This window comes from Microchirus variegatus (assembly GCF_963457635.1).
Source record: "Microchirus variegatus genome assembly, chromosome: 2".
In the NCBI taxonomy this organism is placed as follows: Eukaryota; Metazoa; Chordata; class Actinopteri; order Pleuronectiformes; family Soleidae; genus Microchirus; species Microchirus variegatus.
This window is the reverse complement of record NC_139803.1, coordinates 1,022,826-1,045,831: the sequence shown is the minus strand read 5'-3', so window position 1 is coordinate 1,045,831 and position 23,006 is coordinate 1,022,826. Positions and strand designations below refer to the sequence as shown.

The following is a 23,006-nucleotide window of genomic DNA, read 5'->3' as shown; positions in this document are numbered from 1 at the left end:
GGGGGATGGGCAAAATATGTCTTACTACATCAGTCTATGTCTGATTTCTATCTTTTATTTCTGTATTTTTACCTCTTGTTGATTTTATTTATTATATATATATATACATATATGTTTGTATATATATATATATATATATATATATATATACATGTATATATATATATATATTTATTATATAAGTGTATTTATATGTGTAATTAACTCATAAAAAAAGGTGTATTAATGAGTATCAAAAAAGTGAAAAAAAACTGTTTGTTTACATAGTTAAAATAACACATTTATTTACGGTCACATCTGCAGTGCAGTACCTGCCTCGGCCACTGGGGTGTAGCAGCGAGCTCATTGACGGTTCCATCGCACTGTTTTTGTTTCAATCAAAGAAGTTTCTGATTCAGAGGGAGGGGGTGAGTGAGGAGTGAGGGGGGGGGGGGGGGGTCCCCTTTTTTTGTTCCGCTGAAGAAGAAGAAGAATCCGAAGAAGAAGAAGAAGAAGGTTCCGTTTGAACGGTGGAGAAGCAGCAGCGGAGCAGCGGAGCTCAGCGCCCCGACGACCTGAAACCACGACGCCGCCGATAGTCGGCTGAATCACGGCGGCGGGAGAGAGCGCTCTGCCCCGCGGACGAGGAGGACCAAGAAGAAGAAGAAGAAGCCGTTATCGTCCTGCAGCTCCGCCGTCACGGGCTCCAGGCTCGGCGGGCACACACACGACTGCTGGAGCTATCGCCGTTAGCCTCGGCTCCTCTGCGGCTCTGGGGGCTCTGGTTGGGGCAGAGGGGCGGGGGAAACACCGAGAGGAGGCGGCTGGAAGTCGGAGACACTTCAAGCCTGAAGGGGCCGGTGCCTCGGCCACAGTAGCCCGGACTAGCAAGCTCGTACCCGCGCGGCTAAGTGAATGGGATGGAGCCGGGACCGTCTGGCGCTGGTACGTTTATTTATTTCAATATTCATCTTTTTACCTGAGCGATTTCAACACGTTTTCAGCCCCGAGAACCAGAGCAGTGACTCCCGCAGATACACTGCAGCTGATGGGGATGGGACGATATCGCTAATATCGATAATATCGATTATCGCAGACATACACGGTATCATCAAGGATCGCGATAAAAACAATCATTCCACTTTAAATGTAATATTTTTAACAGAATTTTCAAAAATTTTGCAAAGAAAAGTCATAAATTCAGACGGAAGTTATTTTATCTTATTTAATATACAATGTCTTTTAGCATTTGGGATAAAAAATCCCTTACAAAAGTCTGATTTTCACACACATTTTATCTAAATTTCAAAAGTGTGTTAGCGTTCGCTGCTGTCAAGCAAATATCGTGAGTTAACTCCACAGACTGTACGTAAAAAGAATAAAAAATAAAGAATAATTTTGTAAAGCAGAATTCATGTGTACGTATGTTTACGTTCACTGCTGCAAAAATCGTGAGTTAGCTCCATTTATCGTATTTAAACAGGATAAAAGAGAAGGCAGGTGTAATACATTGACTAGCCATCAGGGGGCGACTGTGCTAGTCAAGTTTTAGTGGGAAAATTAAATACTTGTCGTTTTGTCAGTGGTGTTGATGTCTGCTGTAGATAGTTCTGTGACTTTTGAACATAATCTGAAAGTTGAGTCTCTGGACAAAAGATATGAAGTCATTCTGGATAATTACTGAATATATGATCATAACTTCATATCTGAACATAATGACTGGATAATGACTTAACGTTGACTTAATGTTGACTTAGTGTTGTCTTAGTGTTGACTTAGTGTTGACTTAAAGTTGACTTAATGTTGACTTAGAGTTGACTTAGTGTTAACTTAAAGTTGACTTAGTGTTGACTTAAAGTTGCCTTAGTGTTGACTTAGAGTTGCCTTAGTGTTGACTTAGAGTTGACTTAGTGTTGACTTAAAGTTGCCTTAGTGTTGACTTAAAGTTGACTTAGTGTTGACTTAGTGTTGTCTTCAAGTTGACTTCGTGTTGTCTTAAAGTTGACTTAGTGTTGACTTAGTGTTGACTTAGTGTTGACTTAATGTTGTCTTAGTGTTGACTTAGTGTTGACTTAGTGTTGTCTTAGTGTTGACTAAAAGTTTACTTAGTGTTGACTTAATGTTGTCTTAAAGTTGACTTAGTGTTGACTTAGTGTTGACTTAGTGTTGACGTAGTGTTGACTAAAAGTTGACTTAGTGTTGATTTAATGTTGACTTAGTGTTGACATAGTATCTCAACATCGTGACTTACTCTTTGATGCCATAACATGAAGTCGTTGCTACGTCATCAAAACGAGTCAATATCTCAACAAGAAACTTATTATAGACTTAGTATCTAAAGATAATGACTTATAAACGTTGATGTTTCTGAGTCAAAATAAAGAGTTATTCAGTGTTTGTTAATCAGGACTAACTCTGTGTGTGTCTGTGAGTGTCATGACTGTGACTGTGAGTGTGTGAGTGTTTTTTTTGTTTTGTTTTACACTCGGAGAAAACAATGAGAAACACGTGTGGATCCTGGTTTTTGTCTTTGTTTTCTCCTCCTCGACATATTTTTACAGTGAGTTCTTATCAGACACAGAGATGATGATGATGATGATGATGATGATGATGATGGTGATGATGATAATGATGATGATGATGATGATGGTGGTGATGATGGTGATGATGATGAGGGAAAATCCTGGACCTTGACTTTGATAAAACAGATGTCACTTCTGCCTGGAACATCCAGGCTTCCTGACCGAGGTTATCATAGTTTAGAGGAGTTTTCATGAGTTTGAGTTCGGAATTTTTCTGTTTTAAAATAAAATGAGTTTTTTGCACGTGTGAGATTTTATTTAGATCTTTGTGAATTTTTTATGAAGTTTTTAATTTTTTTTTTAAATTATAGGTTTTTTTTTTGTTTTTATTGTTTTTTTTTTATTTCATTTAGTTTTTTTGCTCGTTTTTTAAATTGAGTTAAAAAAATTTTTTTTTAGAGTTTTTTTTGCCCATTTCTTTTTCTTTTTTTAGGTTTTATTGAGTTTTTTTGCTTGTTGTTATTTTTTGTTTTTATTGAGTTTTTTGCTCATTTTTATTAGTTTTATGTATTTTTTGCTTGTTTTTTGTGAGATTTTATTACTTTTTTTTGATTTTATTGAGTTTTTTGTGAGTTTTGTAAACACACTTTTCAGTTTCACTTCATTATTGTGTTTTTTAAAATTTCTATTATATTATTATATATTTTTGTTAGTCAGCTATAATAACCTCGGTCATGACTTTCTACGTCTGTGTCTTGAATAACTTCCTAAAATCAGTCCAGTTCTCAGTTTGTGTTTTACTTTGGAGCACTGATGTGTGTGTGTGTGTGTGTGTGTTGGGGGGGGGGGGGGTGTTAGTGCTGCTGGGGCCCCCCCGATCTCAAACGTCTACTTTTGTTGTGTGTGTGAAGTGTGAAGATTATTCAGCGTTCTCACAGACGGTTCACACACATCGCTCTTATTGTGGTGTTTAGCTCCTGGTCAACAGACGATGATGTCATGATTTTGGTTTGATGAGATCACCTCAGGTCAAGAACCTGACCAGGACCAGGACCAGGACCAGGTCTTTGGGTCAACATCAGGAGTTCCTCCTCCTTCAACCTTCTGAAGTGTAAAACAATCAGCAGTTTTGACGTAAATGTGATGGTTCTAAAGCGCTGAGTCATGGTGAAGACGGTCAGTGATGAGCGTCACTGTGATGTTTGTGAAGCAGAGTCTGAAGAGCCTGAGAAAGACCAGCTATTGTGTGTGTGTGTGAGTGTGTGTGAGTGTGTGAGAGTGTGTGAGAGCGCTGGCTTCACTTCTCACCATCTGCCTTCACTGGCACGCGGGTGAAGTGTGTGTGTGTGTGTGAGAATGTTTTTATTTAAAGATCAAAGACTGAGTGATAATATCACAACAGACTTTTTATATCATTCAATATCGATATCGATAGATTTCGAGTTTCGAGTTCTCAAGTTTGTGATAGTGATATCGGTAGATTATGAAGTTTGTGATATCGGTAGATACTCAAGTTTGTGATATCTATATCGGTAGATTATGAGGTTTGTGATATCGGTAGATACTCGACTTTGTGATACCGATATCGGTAGATACTCGACTTTGTGATATCGGTAGATATCCAAGTTTGTGATATTGATATCGGTAGATACTGAAGTTTGTGATATCGGTAGATACTGAAGTTTGTAATATCGATATTGGTAGATTCTCAAGTTTGTGATATCGTTATCAGTAGATACTCGACTTTGTGATTCTGATATCGGTAGATACTCAAGTTTGTGATATTGGTATATACTCCAGTTTGTGATTTCGATATTGGTAGATACTTAAGTTTGTGATATCGTTAGATACTCAAGTTTGTGATATCAGTAGATACTCAAGTTTGTGATATATGTAGATACTCAAGTTTGTAATATCGATATTGGTAGATACTCAAGTTTGTGATATCGGTAGATACTCAAGTTTGTAATATCGGTATTGGTAGATACTCAACTTTGTGATATCGTTATCAGTAGATACTCAACTTTGTGATATCGGTAAATACTCAAGTTTGTAATATCGGTATCAGTAGATACTCAACTTTGTAATATCGATATTGGTAGATACTCAAATTTTTGATATCGGTAGATACTCAAGTTTGTGATATCTATATCGGTAGATTATGAAGTTTGTGATATCGGTAGATACTCAAGTTTGTGATTTCGATATCGGTAGATACTCAAGTTTGTGATTTCGATATCGGTAGATACTCGAGTTTTTGATATCGATATCAGCAGATACTGAAGTTTGTAATATCCATATCAGTAGATACTCTAGTTTGTAATATCAATATCGGTAGATACTCGAGTTTTTGATATCGATATCAGCAGATACTGAAGTTTGTAATATCGGTATATTATTAATGGGGAAAATAATCCACAGATTAATTTATGATGAAAACACCACTCATTTACTTTGATTAGTTTAGTTTGATGATTTCCACTGCAGCGTCGGTGTCAGACCAAAAAGTCCAAGGTCTCTTCAGAGCAGTGACCATCAGCAGTGCCCCGCCCCCTCACACACACACACACACACACACACACACACACACAGGTCCCTCGATATCCATGACAATAACGTGTTGCCGTGGTGTCTCCATGGTGAGGCTGGGAATGTAGAGGGGGGCCCCCTGTGTGTGTGTGTGTGTGTGTGTGTGTGTGTGTGTGTGTGTGTGTGTGTGTGTGTGTGTGTGTGTGTGTGTGTGTGTGTGTGTGTGAGACAGAGGAGCAGGGCAGCTGGGGTCTTTGTTGTGTTGGAGGAGGGCTGTTCTCAGGGGACCCCGAGGTTAAGGCCCTGGGCCCCTCACACACTGAAGTCACAGCTACAGACTCAGACCTGGACCCCCTGTGAACCCCCCTGTGCCCCCCCCCCCCACCCCCCGTCCCGACCGGCTCACACTTGTTCTTAAAGACGTTGATATTTAAAAACAAACAAACGACCACAACGATGTAACCATTTTGTAGGAGGAGCTGAAACGATATCACGGACAAAAATGACTGGAGTTTAGTGTTTTACTAACTAAGTAAAGTTAGTTTGGATCTGAAATCACAAAGTGCTTAAAAATAAAATTTATACAATAACTATTTTGAGAATAAAAACATAGAAACAAAAAACCCTTGTCTAATTGAAAGCCTGCGTGAATAAATCTGATATTACATAACTTAAAATAAGTAAGAACGTAAGAACAGACCGCAACATAAGAACATGACATGTCAGCGGCGCCCTGGTCAGCGGCATCCTGGTCAATGGCGGCCTGGTCAATGGCGTCCTGGTCAATGACATCCTGGTCAATGACGTCCTGGTCAGCGAAGTCCTGGTCAGCGGCGTCCTGGTAAATGGCGTCCTGGTCAAAGGCGTCCTAGTCAGTGGCGTCCTGGTCAAAGGCGTCCTGGTCAATTGCGTCCTGGTCAAAGGCGTCCTGGTCAATTGCGTCCTGGTCAATGACGTCCTGGTCAACGACGTTCTGGTCAGCGGTGTCCTGGTAAATGGCGTCCTGGTCAAAGGCGTCCTAGTCAGTGGCGTCCTGGTCAAAGGCGTCCTGGTCAATTGCGTCCTGGTCAATGGCGTCCTGGTCAAAGGCGTCCTGGTCAGCGGCGTCCTGGTCAATTGCGTCCTGGTCAAAGGCGTCCTGGTCAATGGCGTCCTGGTCAATGGCGTCCTGGTCAGCGGCGTCCTGGTCAATTGCGTCCTGGTCAAAGGCGTCCTGGTCAGCGGCGTCCTGGTCAATTGCGTCCTGGTCAAAGGCGTCCCGGTCAACGGCGTCCTGGTCAATTGCGTCCTGGTCAATGGCGTCCTGGTCAAAGGCGTCCTGGTCAATTGCGTCCTGGTCAAAGGCGTCCTGGTCAATGGCGTCCTGGTCAATGACGTTCTGGTCAGCGGCGTCCTGGTCAATGGCGTCCTGGTCAAAGGCGTCCTGGTCAGCGGCGTCCTGGTCAATTGCGTCCTGGTCAAAGGCGTCCTGGTCAACGGCGTCCTGGTCAATGACGTTCTGGTCAGCGGCGTCCTGGTCAATGGCGTCCTGGTCAATGGTGTCTTGGTCAGCGGCATCCTGGTCAATGACGTCCTGGTCAGCGGCGTCCTGGTCAATGACGTTCTGGTCAGCGGCGTCCTGGTCAATGGCGTCTTGGTCAGCGGCATCCTGGTCAATGACGTTCTGGTCAGCGGCGTCCTGGTCAATGGCGTCCTGGTCAAAGGCGTCCTGGTCAGCGGCGTCCTGGTCAATTGCGTCCTGGTCAAAGGCGTCCTGGTCAACGGCGTCCTGGTCAATGACGTTCTGGTCAGCGGCGTCCTGGTCAATGGCGTCCTGGTCAATGGTGTCTTGGTCAGCGGCATCCTGGTCAATGACGTCCTGGTCAGCGGCGTCCTGGTCAATGACGTTCTGGTCAGCGGCGTCCTGGTCAATGGCGTCTTGGTCAGCGGCATCCTGGTCAATGACGTTCTGGTCAGCGGCGTCCTGGTCAATGGCGTCCTGGTCAAAGGCGTCCTGGTCAGCGGCGTCCTGGTCAATTGCGTCCTGGTCAAAGGCGTCCTGGTCAGCGGCGTCCTGGTCAATTGCGTCCTGGTCAAAGGCGTCCTGGTCAACGGCGTCCTGGTCAATGACGTTCTGGTCAGCGGCGTCCTGGTCAATGGCGTCCTGGTCAATGGTGTCTTGGTCAGCGGCATCCTGGTCAATGACGTCCTGGTCAGCGGCGTCCTGGTCAATGACGTTCTGGTCAGCGGCGTCCTGGTCAATGGCGTCTTGGTCAGCGGCATCCTGGTCAATGACGTTCTGGTCAACGGCGTCCTGGTCAATGGCGTCTTGGTCAGCGGCATCCTGGTCAATGACGTCCTGGTCAGCGGCGTCCTGGTCAATGGCGTCCTGGTCAATGGTGTCTTGGTCAGCGGCATCCTGGTCAATGACGTCCTGGTCAGCGGCGTCCTGGTCAATGACGTTCTGGTCAGCGGCGTCCTGGTCAATGGCGTCTTGGTCAGCGGCATCCTGGTCAATGACGTCCTGGTCAGCGGCGTCCTGGTCAATGGTGTCTTGGTCAGCGGCATCCTGGTCAATCACGTTCCTCTCATCTGTGTCCAGTGCCCATGGGGGTCTTCCCTCCACCGCTGCAGCAGGTGTTCCAAGCCCCTCGCCGGCCGGGAATGGGCACCGTGGGCAAACCCATCAAGCTGCTGGCCAACTACTTCGAGGTGGAGATCCCAAAGATGGACGTCTTCCACTACGAGGTGGACATCAAACCTGACAAGTGTCCACGGCGAGTCAACAGGTAAGACGACGACGCCGTCATCGTGATGTTTCTGCTGTTTCAAAGCTTTACTACAGTATGACGTTTTTATCAAATTTTGGACCAAAATGTTTTATTCAAATTTTTTTTCAAATTTTGGACCCAAATTTCTTTTTCAAAAAATGTGTCAAATTTTGGACAACATTGTATCGTAAGACGTTTTTGTCAAATTTTGGACCAAAGATTTTTTTCAATTTTTTTTTCAAATTTTAGATGACATAGTATAGTATGACGTTTTTGTCAAATTTTGGACAAAAAATGTCAAATTTTGGACAAAAAATGTCAAATTTTGGACAAAAAATGTCAAATTTTGGACAAAAAATGCCAAATTTTGGACAAATAATGCCAAATTTTGGACAAAAAATGCCAAATTTTGGACGACATAGTATATTATGACGCTGACAGTGACTTTTATAAAAGACTTTATATAAAAATATATATAAGACCGGCCTGGAACCAGAACTTAGTGACTTCTCCTCATGTTAAATGACCTCATTACCTCATCACTAATCCTCTTATTTGTAATTAAACCGAGTTTAATGCTGACGTCAGGAAAAACCCTGATCCACTTCTTTTGCTCGAACTTTTTGTCAGATCTATTCAGCCTCTCGTTTTTCTTCATCTTTCATGTTTGAGACAAAGGATTCACCAAGGCGTGCAGAGGTCACGACCTTTGACCTTACCCCCTTTTTCACTTTGACTGCTCACCCCCCCCACCCCCACCCAGTGAAGGCCAAGGAACCACCCATTGAATAGTGTCCTCCATCTTTGTGTCCTCGCCCTCCGTGACCATGAGCAGCTGGATCTGCTCGATCAATAACTGGATCATGGTCTATTGTGTTTGTGTGTGTGTGTGTGTTTGTGTGTGTGTGTGTGTGTGTGTGTGCAGAGAGGTGGTGGAGTACATGGTGCAGCACTTCAAACCCCAGCTGTTTGGCGACAGGAAGCCGGTGTACGACGGCAAGAAGAACATCTACACGGTGCTAGCGCTGCCCATCGGCAGTGAACGGGTAAGTGTTCGCTGTAAGAGCACGTTTGCATTCTGACGCGAGAATCATCTGCGTTTAGACGAGTGTTTCGTACGGTGATCAGAGCTAACACCTGAGAACTTTAGCATCTGAGAACTTTAGCATCTGAGAACTTTAGCATCTGAGAACTTTAGCATCTGAGAACTTTAGCATCTGAGAACTTTAGCATCTGAGAACTTTAGCATCTGAGAACTTCAGCACCTGTAGACTTTAGCACCTGAGAATTTTAGCACCTGAGAACTTTAGCACCTGAGAATTTTAGCACCTGAGAACTTTAGCACCTGAGAACTTTAGCACCTGAGAACTTTAGCACCTGAGAATTTTAGCACCTGAGAACTTTAGCGTCTGAGAACTTTAGCACCTGAAAACTTTAGCACCTGAGAATTTTAGCACCTGAGAACTTTAGCACCTGAGAACTTTAGCACCTGTGGACTTTAGCACCTGTGGACTTTAGCACCTGAGAACTTTAGCACCTGAGAACTTTAGCACCTGTGGACTTTAGCACCTGTGGACTTTAGCACCTGAGGACTTTAGCACCTGAGGACTTTAACACCTGAGGACTTTAGCACCTGAGGACTTTAACACCTGAGAACTTTAACACCTGAGAACTTTAACACCTGAGAACTTTAGCACATGAGGACTTTAGCACCTGAGAACTTTAGCACCTGAGCACCTGAGAACTTTAGCACCTGAGAACTGTAGCACCTGAGAACTTTAACACCTGAGAACTTTAACACCTGAGAACTTTAACACCTGAGAACTTTAGCACATGAGGACTTTAGCACCTGAGAACTTAAGCACCTGAGAACTGTAGCACCTGAGAACTTTAACACCTGAGAACTTTAACACCTGAGAACTTTAACACCTGAGAACTTTAGCACATGAGGACTTTAGCACCTGAGAACTTTAGCACCTGAGCACCTGAGAACTTTAGCACCTGAGAACTTTAGCACCTGTGGACTTTAGCACCTGTGGACTTTAGCACCTGTGGACTTTAGCACCTGAGAACTTTAGCACATGAGAACTTTAGCACCTGAGCACGTGATAACTTTAGCACATGAGAACTTTAGCACCTGAGAACTTTAGCACCTGAGAACTTTAGCACCTGTGGACTTTAACACTTGAGAACTTTCTACTTATAATTCTAAGATCTACTAAAAGTTCCACATGAGCAGTTTACTCCAACATCTTGGAGTAAAGAGAATTTAAACTGTTAATTTCACGTAGATAAAACTGCTGTAAACTCTTTAAACTGCTGAGATAACGTACGTATCCTCGTCTTTGGCTCAGGTGGACTTCGAGGTGACCATCCCCGGAGAGGGCAAGGACAGAATCTTCAAGGTGTCCATCCGTTGGCTGGCCAAGGTGTCATGGCGCCTCCTGCAGGAGACTCTGGTCAGTGGCCGCCTGCAGGTTCCCCTCGACTCGGTCCAAGCTCTGGACGTGGCCATGCGTCACCTGGCCTCTATGAGGTAAACCTGAGTCACATGATCACCTTATTCTCACTGTGTGTAAACCACTCACTCTCCCACACCAAAGTCACTCACTCTCCCACACCAAAGTCCATAGAGTAAACGAGTGATTTTAACATCACAGCACACAGGAGTTCACAGGAGTTGTTGATCCACTGCTGCCTCCATCACTAACTTACAATGACTGATTTTAGTGAATTCGGCTTTTAAAATATTTCATTTAGACTTAAATCAGTGACACAAAGTGACCACACGAGGCAGCAGAGGACCAGCAGCTCCTGTGTCCCTGTGATGTTAAAATCACTGGTTTTCTCTGTGGACTTTGGTGTGGGAGAGTGAGTGGTTTACAAACTTCAGTTTACTGTTGGAAAAGTCTGTCTAACAGTGAGATAAGTATAATTTTTGAATTTTTACTAGAATTTGTAATTTTATGTAGATTTTGAAACTAAGTATAATTTTGTCATTTTAAATAGAATTTGTAATTTTAAAGAAGATTGTGTAACTTTAAGTAGAATTTTAGAATGTTAAGTACATTTTTTGGAATTTTAAGTACATTTTGAAACTTTAAGGAGAATTTAAAATATTCTTCACTTAAAACTACAGTCTATAATCTCTATCAGAATCAGAATACTTTAATAATCCCCGGGGGGGAAATTGTTTAACTGTGGACTTTGGTGTGGGAGAGTGAGTGGTTTACAAACTTCAGTTTCCTGTTGTTTAGCCTAACAGTGAAGATAAAGACGTGAACGTGTTCTTAAAGGCGTCGTAGATGTTAAAGTGAGTCTCACAGCTGTCAGCCATGTTTCCCACACACACTGAAGTCATCAGTGTGTGACTCAGAGACGACTTCCTCTAAAACACAAGAACACGATCTTTACTGGACATGAGGTCATTGTGCACCTTCATCACTCTAACCTCCTCCTCCTCCTCCTCCTCCTCCTCAGGTACACTCCCGTGGGTCGTTCGTTCTTCTCCCCTCCTGAAGGTTACTACCATCCTCTGGGTGGAGGCAGGGAGGTGTGGTTTGGCTTCCATCAGTCTGTGCGTCCGGCCATGTGGAAGATGATGCTCAACATCGACGGTGAGTCACTGAAGACATTTCCTGACATGACCGAGCAGAAAACAAACGCAGAGTCATTGTTGAAGGTTGACTCGACACTTTCTCGTCTTCATGAGTGAACGAAGACGGACAAAGGAATCGTGTCTCTGCTGCACCTGGAAAACAGGAAGTTCACCTTTCCTGGTCCTCCTCATAGATGCTATGTTTCTACTTATAATTCCAAAATCTACTTATAGTTCAAAGTTTCAAAATCTACTTAAAGTTCCAAAATCTACTTAAAGTTTCAAAATCTACTTAAAGTTTCAAAATCTACTTAAAGTTTCAAAATCTACTTAAAGTTCAAAGTTCCAAAATCTACTTAAAGTTTCAAAATCTACTTAAAGTTCCAAAAACTACTTAAAGTTCAAAGTTCCAAAATCTACTTAAAGTTTCAAAATCTACTTAAAGTTCCAAAATCTACTTAAAGTTCCTAAACCTACTTAAAGTTCAAAGTTCCAAAATCTACTTAAAGTTCCAAAATCTACTTAAAGTTCCAAAATCTACTTAAAGTTCCTAAATCTACTTAAAGTTCCAAAACCTACTTGAAGTTCAAAGTTCCAAAATCTACTTAAAGTTCCAAAATCTACTTAAAGTTTCAAAATCTACTTAAAGTTTCAAAATCTACTTAAAGTTTCAAAATCTACTTAAAGTTCCAAAATCTACTTAAAGTTTCAAAATCTACTTAAAGTTTCAAAATCTACTTAAAGCTCCAAAATCTACCTATAGTTCAAAATTCTACTTACATTTCCAAAATTCCTAAATCTACTTCCAAAATTTACTTAAGATTCCAAAATCTACTAATAATTCCAAATTCTACTTAAAGTTCCAAAATCTACTCACAATTCCCAAATCTACTTAAAGTTCCTAAATCTACTTAAAGCTCCAAAATATACTTAAAGCTCCAAAATCTACTTAAAGTTTCAAAATCTACTTAAAGCTCCAAAATCTACTTAAAGTTTCAAAATCTACTTAAAGTTTCAAAATCTACTTAAAGTTCCAAAATCTACCTATAGTTCAAAATTCTACTTACATTTCCAAAATTCCTAAATCTACTTCCAAAATTTACTTAAGGTTCCTAAATCTACTTATAATTCCTAAATCTACTTTAAGTTCCAAAATCTACTTAAGGTTCCAAAATCTACTTAAAGTTCCAAAATCTACTTAAAGTTCCAAAATCTACTTATAATTTCAAAATCTACCTCTATGTTTATTTATATCCCCCAATAAAACAGAGGATTAAGTTGTGAGTCTTTGACTTAAGACAATGTGAAATCTTTGTTGTAAATCCATTTTTATTTCAATGACCTGACGGTGGCCGTGCTGCTGCTGCTGCTCTCTGTCGCCCTCTAGTGTCGGCCACGGCCTTCTACAAAGCCCAGCCTGTCATCGAGTTCATGTGTGAAGTCCTGGACATACGTAACATCGACGAGCAGCCCAAGACTCTGACCGACTCACAGAGAGTTCGCTTCACCAAAGAGATCAAAGGTATCAACCACTGCTCCATAAGGTCCTGGAGAGTCTGAGCACGGGTCATTGAAAGTGCTTGAAAGTCCTGGAGAGTCTGAGCACGGGTCATTGAAAGTGCTTGAAAGTCCTGGAGAGTCTGAGCACGGGTCATTGAAAGTGCTTGAAAGTCCTGGAAAGTCCGAGCACGGGTCATTGAAAGTGCTTGAAAGTTTGTGAATCTGATGTGTTTCTTGTTTCCTACTCATTTCTATGTGATGTTGAGTTTCACTTGTTGTTTTACGCGCTGGTGTGTGGTCAGGTCTGAAGGTAGAAGTGACTCACTGTGGACAAATGAAGAGGAAATATCGCGTCTGTAACGTCACCAGACGACCTGCAAGTCACCAGACGTGAGTCTACGCTTTAGTGTTTTATATTTATACACAATATATTCACATTTAAGAAGCTGAAACATGACAGAAACATGAAAATATTTACATTTAAGAAGCTGAAACATGACAGAAACATGAAAATATTTACATTTAAGAAGCTGAAAAATGACAGAAAAGTGAAAATATTCACATTTAAGAAGCTGAAAAATGACAGAAACATGAAAATATTCACATTTAAGAAGCTGAAAAATGACAGAAACATGAAAATATTTACATTTAAGAAGCTGAAAAATCAAAGAAACGTGAAAATATTCACATTTAAGAAGCTGAAAAATGACAGAAACATGAAAATATTCACATTTAAGAAGCTGAAAAATGACAGAAACGTGAAAATATTTACATTTAAGAAGCTGAAAAATGACAGAAACGTGAAAATATTCACATTTAAGAAGCTGAAAAATGACAGAAACGTGAAAATATTCACATTTAAGACGCTGAAAAATGACAGAAACGTGAAAATATTCACATTTAAGAAGCTGAAAAATGACAGAAACGTGAAAATATTCACATTTAAGAAGCTGAAAAATGACAGAAACGTGAAAATATTCACATTTAAGAAGCTGAAAAATGACAGAAACGTGAAAATATTCACATTTAAGAAGCTGAAAAATGACAGAAACGTGAAAATATTCACATTTAAGAAGCTGAAAAATGACAGAAACGTGAAAATATTCACAATTAAGAAGCTGAAAAATGACAAAAACGTGAAAATATTCACATTTAAGACGCTGAAAAATGACAGAAACGTGAAAATATTCACATTTAAGAAGCTGGAAAATGACAGAAACGTGAAAATATTCACATTTAAGAAGCTGAAAAATGACAGAAACGTGAAAATATTCACATTTAAGAAGCTGAAAAATGACAGAAACGTGAAAATATTCACATTTAAGAAGCTGAAAAATGACAGAAACGTGAAAATATTCACATTTAAGAAGCTGAAAAATGACAGAAACGTGAAAATATTCACATTTAAGAAGCTGAAAAATGACAGAAACGTGAAAATATTCACATTTAAGAAGCTGAAAAATGACAGAAACGTGAAAATATTCACATTTAAGAAGCTGAAAAATGACAGAAACGTGAAAATATTCACATTTTAGGAGCTGAAAAATGACAGAAACGTGAAAATATTCACATTTAAGAAGCTGAAAAATGACAGAAACATGAAAATATTCACATTTAAGAAGCTGAAAAATGACAGAAACACGAAAATATTCACATTTTAGGAGCTGAAAAATGACAGAAACGTGAAAATATTCACATTTAAGAAGCTGAAAAATGACAGAAACGTGAAAATATTCACATTTAAGAAGCTGAAAAATGACATAAATGGATGTTTACGTCCTCACAGGTTTCCTCTACAGCTGGAGAGCGGTCAGACAGTTGAATGCACAGTGGCTCAGTATTTCAAGCAGAAGTACAACCTGCAGCTGAAGTATCCTCACCTGCCGTGTCTGCAGGTTGGACAGGAGCAGAAACACACCTATCTGCCACTGGAGGTGAGCAACACTCACACTATTTAACCACGTGTAATGAACTGTTTAAGGCACAGTTAACACCCTGTTTCTCTGCAGGTGTGTAACATCGTAGCAGGACAGCGATGCATCAAGAAGCTGACGGATAATCAGACGTCCACCATGATCAAAGCTACAGCTAGATCTGCACCTGACAGACAGGAGGAGATCAGCAGACTGGTGAGTGGACCAGGTCACATGACACACGTCACATGACACACGTCACATGACACACGTCACATGACACATGACGTCACAAAGACGGTGAGATTGTGACGTCTTCACCCACAGATGAAGAACGCTAACTTTAACCTGGACCCGTACATTCAAGAGTTTGGGATCAAGGTGAAAGACGACATGGCTGAAGTGACGGGAAGAGTTCTGCCTGCTCCAATACTGCAGTACGGAGGACGGGTAAATACTATCAGACCCTACAATCAGTTCAGATATATATATATATATATATGTGTATGTATATATATGTATGTGTGTGTGTGTATATATAAGTGTGTATATGTGTATATATATGTAGATGTGTGTATATATACATATATATGGATGTATGGATGTATATGTATATATACATATATATGGGTGTATATATATGTATATACGTATATGTATAAATGTATATACATATATATGGATGTATATGTATATATATGTATGTGTATATATGTAGATATATATGTATGTGTATATATGTAGATATATATGTATATGTATATATACACATATATATGGATGTATATATATATATTGTAAAAATGTATGTTTATATATGTGTATATGTATAAATGTATATACAATATATATGGATGTATGTATATGTATATATATGGATGTGTGTATATATGTATATGTATAAATGTATATACATATATATGGATATATATGTTTGTGTGTATATATATATGAATATTTACACATATATATATGGATGTCTGTGTGTGTATATATATATATATATATATATATATATAGTGTAAAAATGTATATACATATATATGGATGTATATGTATATGTGTATATATGTATATACGTATGCATGTATGTGTGTACATGTATACACACACACACACACACAAATATATATATATATATATATATATATATATACACCTATACATATATGTGTATAAATATATATGGGTTATATATGTATATATATATATACATATATGCACATATATGTATGCATATATTTATACATATTTATACACGCACACATATATATATACATACACACACACACACACACACACACACACGTGTTGTCTGTCATTATAATCTGATGTGTGTGTGTGTGTATGTGTGTGTGTGTGTGTGTCTCTCTCCCTGACAGAATCGTGCCATAGCGACTCCTAACCAGGGAGTGTGGGACATGAGAGGGAAGCAGTTTTACAACGGCATCGAGATCAAAGTGTGGGCGATCGCCTGCTTCGCTCCACAGAAACAGTGCAGAGAAGAGGTTCTCAAGTAAGGAAACGTCCAACAGCGCCGTCAATACACTGCTGGTGCAGCTGAAACGACAACGTTTGTTCTCCTCTCAGGAACTTTACCGACCAGCTGAGGAAGATCTCCAAAGACGCTGGGATGCCCATCCAGGGTCAGCCATGTTTCTGTAAATACGCCCAGGGAGCAGACAGCGTGGAGCCCATGTTCAGACACCTGAAGAACACCTACTCTGGTCTGCAGCTCATCATCGTCATCCTGCCGGGAAAGACTCCCGTCTACGGTGAGAGAGCGTCCAGAGTCCATGTTTGAGAGCGGAAACCTCATGTTCTCCAATCTTGAATTTGTTGTTGTTGTTGTTTTGTTGTTTACCCGCTCTGCAGCGGAGGTGAAGCGCGTGGGCGACACTCTCCTGGGCATGGCCACCCAGTGTGTTCAGGTGAAGAACGTGGTGAAGACGTCGCCTCAGACTCTGTCAAACCTCTGCCTCAAGATCAACGTGAAGCTGGGAGGCATCAACAACATCCTGGTGCCTCATCAACGGTCAGTCACTGCTCTGCACACATGTACATGTACACTGTTGATGTCTTTAAGAACGTGTTCACGTCAATGTTCCTTATCATCAGTGTGTGGTGATCATGAACTGCACTGTTTCATACATAAATAAATGATGAATGAATGAATGAATGACAGAAACGTGAAAATATTCACATTTAAGAAGCTGAAAAATGACAGAAACGTGAAAATATTCACATTTAAGAAGCTGAAAAATGACAGAAAAGTGAAAATATTCACATTTAAGAAGCTGAAAAATGACAGAAACATGAAAATATTCACATTTAAGAAGCTGAAAAATGACAGAAACGTGAAAATATTCACATTTAAGAAGCTGAAAAATGACAGAAACATGAAAATATTCACATTTAAGAAGCTGAAAAATGACAGAAACGTGAAAATATTCACATTTAAGAAGCTGAAAAATGACAGAAACATGAAAATATTCACATTTAAGAAGCTGAAAAATGACAGAAAGGTGAAAATATTCACATTTAAGAAGCTGAAAAATGACAGAAAGGTGAAAATATTCACATTTAAGAAGCTGAAAAATGACAGAAAGGTGAAAATATTCACATTTAAGAAGCTGAAAAATGACAGAAAGGTGAAAATATTCACATTTAAGAAGCTGAAAAATGACAGAAACATGAAAATATTCACATTTAAGAAGCTGAAAAATGACAGAAAAGTGAAAATATTCACATTTAAGAAGCTGAAAAATGACAGAAACGTGAAAATATTCACATTTAAGAAGCTGAAAAATGACAGAAAGTAGAAAATATTCACATTTAAGAAGCTGAAAAATGACAGAAACATGAAAATATTCACATTTAAGAAGCTGAAAAATGATAGAAACGTGAAAATATTCACATTTGAGAAGCTGAAAAATGACAGAAACATGAAAATATTCACATTTAAGAAGCTGAAAAATGACAGAAACATGAAAATATTCACATTTAAGAAGCTGAAAAATGATAGAAACGTGAAAATATTCACATTTGAGAAGCTGAAAAATGACAGAAACATGAAAATATTCACATTTAAGAAGCTGAAAAATGACAGAAACATGAAAATATTCACATTTAAGAAGCTGAAAAACGTGAAAATATTCACATTTAAGAACCTGAAAAATGACAGATACGTGAAAATATTACATATATATAACATCATATATAACATATAACATCTTCTTGGACGTGGTCTCTCAGGTCAGCAGTGTTTCAGCAGCCCGTCATCTTCCTTGGAGCAGACGTCACTCATCCTCCTGCTGGAGACGGAAAGAAACCTTCCATCACTGCTGTGAGTCTCACTTATTCATCTTCACATATTCTCACACACTCAGCTCTCAGCCCACTTCTCTGCACTTTCTTCTCGAAAACAAAAAGTATCTCGGAATGACTTGAAATTTACCATCATAATAGTCGGCATCGCCCTGAACAAGGATCTGTTGAAAATATTTGCAAATCTCTTAAGGAATAATTTTCATGAATTTTTGAAATTCAGGAAATATCCATTTGCTATTTATTCTGACCAAAATAAAAGTGTGTCACAATATTATTGAATATATGAATAAAATCTGCTTTAATTAGAGTGTTATTGTCATTATTCAATGAAAGTGGTCTTCAATGATTAATGGTTTTATAAAAAATATAAAATGTTATTATTATTATAATAATGATATCCTGTGTGTGTGTGTGTGTGTGTGTGTCAGGTGGTAGGCAGTATGGACGCCCACCCCAGCAGATACTGCGCCACAGTGCGAGTGCAGCGTCCGCGGCAGGAGATCATTGAAGATTTGTCGTACATGGTGCGAGAACTGTTGATCCAGTTCTACAAGTCGACTCGCTTCAAACCCACAAGGATCATTTTCTACAGAGACGGCGTTCCTGAGGGACAACTGCCACAGGTGACACTCAAATCACTGGTTTTCTCTATGGGCTTTGGTGTGGGAGAGTGAGTGACTTTGGTGTAAAAGAGTGAGTGACTTTGGTGTGTGAGAGTGAGTGACTTTGGTGTGTGAGAGTGAGTGACTTTGGTGTGTGAGAGTGGGTGACTTTGGTGTGGGAGAGTGAGTGACTTTGGTGTGTGAGAGTGAGTGACTTTGGTGTGTGAGAGTGAGTGACTTTGGTGTGTGGTGTGGGAGAGTGAGTGACTGGTGTGAGGAGAGTGAGTGACTTTGGTGTGTGAGAGTGAGTGACTTTGGTGTGGGAGAGTGAGTGACTTTGGTGTGGGAGAGTGAGTGACTTTGGTGTGAGGAGAGTGAGTGACTTTGGTGTGTGAGAGTGAGTGACTTTGGTGTGGAAGAGTGAGTGACTTTGGTGTGTGAGAGTGAGTGACTTTGGTGTGTGAGAGTGAGTGACTTTGGTGTGGGAGAGTGAGTGACTTTGGTGTGAGAGAGTGAGTGACTTTGGTGTGTGAGAGTGAGTGACTTTGGTGTGGGACAGTGAGTGACTTTGGTGTGGGACAGTGAGTGACTTTGGTGTGAGAGAGTGAGTGACTTTGGTGTGGGAAAGTGAGGGACTTTGGTGTGTGAGAGTGAGTGACTTTGGTGTGAGAGAGTGAGTGACTTTGGTGTGGGAGAGTGAGTGACTTTGGTGTGGGAGAGGGAGTGACTTTGGTGTGGGAGAGTGAGTGACTTTGGTGTGTGGTGTGGGAGAGTGAGTGACTTTGGTGTGGGAGAGTGAGTGACTTTGGTGTGAGAGAGTGAGTGACTTTGGTGTGGGAGAGTGAGTGACTTTGGTGTGAGAGAGGGAGTAACTTTGGTGTGGGAGAGTGAGCGACTTTGGTGTGTGAGAGTGAGTGACTTTGGTGTGTGAGAGTGAGTGACTTTGGTGTGGGAGAGTGAGTGACTTTGGTGCGGGAGAGTGAGTGACTTTGGTGCGGAAGAGTGAGTGACTTTGGTGTGAGAGAGTGAGTGACTTTGTGACTTTGGTGTGGGAGAGTGAGTGACTTTGGTGTGGGAGAGTGAGTGACTTTGGTGTATGCGAGTGAGTGACTTTGGTGTATGCGAGTGAGTGACTTTGTTGTGTGAGATTGAGTGACTTTGGTGTGGGAGAGTGAGTGACTTTGGTGTGTGAGAGTGAGTGACTTTGGTGTGTGGTGTGGGAGAGTGAGTGACTTTGGTGTGTGAGAGTGAGTGACTTTGGTGTGGGAGAGTGAGTGACTTTGATGTGAGAGAGTGAGTGACTTTGGTGTGAGAGAGTGGGAGAGTGAGTGACTTTGGTGTGGGAGAGTGAGTGACTTTGGTGTGGGAGAGTGAGTGGTTTACAGACTTCAGTTTACATATAAAAACAATCATCTATAACATGGTTGTTTTTCCGTGTAGATCCTTCATTACGAGCTGTTAGCGATCAGAGACGCCTGCATCAAACTGGAGAAAGACTATCAGCCCGGCATCACCTACATCGTGGTGCAGAAACGTCACCACACTCGCCTCTTCTGCGCCGACAAGTCTGAGCGAGTGAGAAGAGTTTTGTGTTTCGTTCTTCACTTTCTCTCTTGTGTGTTTTATAATCCTCATCCTCATCCTCATCTCTGTGTGTTTGTGTTTGACAGATTGGGAAAAGTGGGAATATTCCTGCAGGAACCACCGTGGACACCAGCATCACTCATCCCTTTGAGTTTGACTTCTACCTGTGCAGTCATGCGGGCATACAGGTAACCAGCTCACACCCACGGCATTCTGGGTAACGGTGGTTTGAAATCAGACAATAAATAAATATTATAAGTAAATATTTAGATACATTTCTGTGAACAATTTGTGATGAAAATATATTCTCAGTTTTTTTAAATTAACCTAAAGTGAATTTAATATACACTATACTGTATATAATATACTATTAATCTTATCTTCATTTAATTTTCTTCCATATTACTTTTATATGAAATTATTGTTGTTGTTTTCCTAAATTCACATAAAACACTATACTTTGCTTTTTTAATGGATCATTTTCTATGACACAAAATTTATTTTTTGTAGTTTTACAGGGGAAGTATTATTATTTTTAAAATCTGAAATATATTAGATAATTTTTTAATAACATTTTATTATTATTAGTATCATTATTATTATTATTATTATTATCAATAAACACATTTTAATCAAAGTTTTTAATTAAATATACATTTCTGCTCAGTCTCACTGAATTAAAATGAAATTTAAATATTATTTATTATTAAATAATGATTTAATTATATAATTATTATTAAATCATTATTTAATTATTTAATTTTTATTAAATAATTATTTAATTATTACTAAATAATTATTTAATTATTATTAAATCATTATTAAATCATTATTCTATTATTATTAAATAATTATTTAATATTAATTAATTAAATTGTCTCTTTTATATTCTGTTTTTTTTTCTATGAAACCAAATTTGCTCAGTTTTTCTTGAGGTTATTGTTTTATTTTAGAGATCGTTTTTTCGACAAAATACATCATTCTCATTATTTTATTTATTATCATTTCAGAATTAATGATGAATAATTAGTGCATGTTTGCGTGATCAAAATGTCTCTAAACCTTGGTCGTGTTTGTTAAAAGTGTGGTAAACACTGTGGTTGTGTGCTTGCGTGTGCTTCCCTCTGCGGCCTGTAGGGGACCAGCCGACCGTCTCACTACTACGTCCTCTGGGACGACAATCGCTTCACGGCGGACGAGCTGCAGATCCTCACGTATCAGCTGTGTCACACGTACGTGCGCTGCACGCGCTCCGTCTCCATCCCGGCGCCCGCCTACTACGCTCGCCTCGTGGCCTTCCGCGCTCGCTACCACCTGGTGGACAAAGAACACGACAGGTGGGAGGAGTCACGTCTTCGTGACCATGAAATGTCTTCTTATGTCTTAAATTATAAACACAAATTTGCAAAATCAATACATACATTTGCTCCTTTTCTCCTGGAACTGAAATCTTTCTTGGATCTCTGATTTTGGTGAATGACAAAATAAGTAATACGTTACTGATATATGTTATTACGAAAAGTTTTTCCCTAAAGACCCTGTTTCAACTGTCTAGTTTTATTTTTAATTTTTATTTGTAATATTTATTAATTTATATAATTAAGTAATTCATTATGTATGAATTAATTAATTAATTAATTAATTAATTAATTAATTAATTATTAATTTTATTGATTTTTTTTCTTTAAAAAAAAGGATTTGTAATTAATTAATTAATGAATTATTTATATATTTTATTGATTTGTAATTAATTAATTAATTATTTATTTTTAATTAATTAATTATTTATTTAATTTTTTTTTAATTAATTATTTTTTTTATTAATTAACGAATGAATGTATTCATTAATTATTATTAAATTAATTAATTAATTCGTCATTAATTTATTAATTAATTAATTAATTATTATTTAATTAATTTATAAATGTTTTTTATTATTATTTTTTATTTTATTTTATTTTTTTAAATGTCTATTATAATTTATTTATTTTTTATTATGATTATTATTTTTTTTAATTTCTATTATAATTTATTATTATTATATGTAGTTTTATATAAAGTTTTACTCTATCCTTAATTTTATTTTCTACTCATTTGTTACTGTATTGTATACCTTGTAATTTTACTTCATTCAAAGTGTTCAATTAAAAAAAAGTAAAGACAAATTATTTTAAATATATATATTTAAAAAAGCCTTAAGTAATGAGTTAAAGTAGTCTCTTTTTTTAGTAGCGATATAAAGTAGCAATAATTGTCACAAAGTCCACTGTTTTTCTTTGATTTTTGTTCATAAAAACGAGCCAAGCGAACATTTTCCACCTAAGCTCCGCCCCATGACCTTGTGTGTGTGTGTGTGTGTGTGTGTGTGTGTGTGTGTGCGTGTGCAGCGGCGAGGGCAGCCACGTGTCCGGTCAGAGTAACGGTCGGGATCCGCAGGCGTTGGCCAAAGCCGTCCAGATCCACCACGACACCCTGAGGACCATGTACTTCGCCTGAGCTCCGCCCACCACCGACCGCCAAGCCCCGCCCACTCCTCCACCACCTCATCCCCATCCCTTAACCCTGACGACGCCCACTAAACCTGCTCCACAGAGCTCTGACTCTGCAGCCTCATGCACTCAAAGGTTATGAATATTATTGTTGTTGTTGTTGTTTACCAGGACTGTTGCTCTTTTTTTATTATTATTATTTTTATTTTT

The 23,006-nt window shown here is 39.3% G+C and overlaps 1 protein-coding gene across 2 annotated transcripts; it reads left to right on the top strand.

The window, feature by feature from the left end:
* Nucleotides 1-899: 899 nt before the first annotated feature.
* On the top strand, nucleotides 900-22,803 carry ago1 (argonaute RISC component 1; the record flags this gene model as incomplete). 2 transcript variants are annotated; one of them, XM_083908191.1, is made up of 19 exons in its annotated part: nucleotides 900-924; nucleotides 7,612-7,798; nucleotides 8,706-8,826; nucleotides 10,135-10,316; nucleotides 11,261-11,397; nucleotides 12,766-12,900; nucleotides 13,181-13,268; nucleotides 14,665-14,812; nucleotides 14,888-15,007; nucleotides 15,119-15,241; nucleotides 16,174-16,307; nucleotides 16,382-16,566; nucleotides 16,667-16,826; nucleotides 18,047-18,137; nucleotides 18,550-18,744; nucleotides 20,164-20,298; nucleotides 20,394-20,495; nucleotides 21,445-21,644; nucleotides 22,695-22,803. In XM_083908191.1, the coding sequence occupies 19 exons, from the start codon at nucleotides 900-902 to the stop codon at nucleotides 22,801-22,803; spliced, it is 2,577 nt and encodes an 858-aa protein (XP_083764317.1). The 2 variants fall into 2 exon arrangements, with proteins under 2 accessions (XP_083764317.1, XP_083764316.1); XM_083908190.1 differs by having other exon boundaries at nucleotides 15,119-15,295.
* Nucleotides 22,804-23,006: the final 203 nt, after the last annotated feature.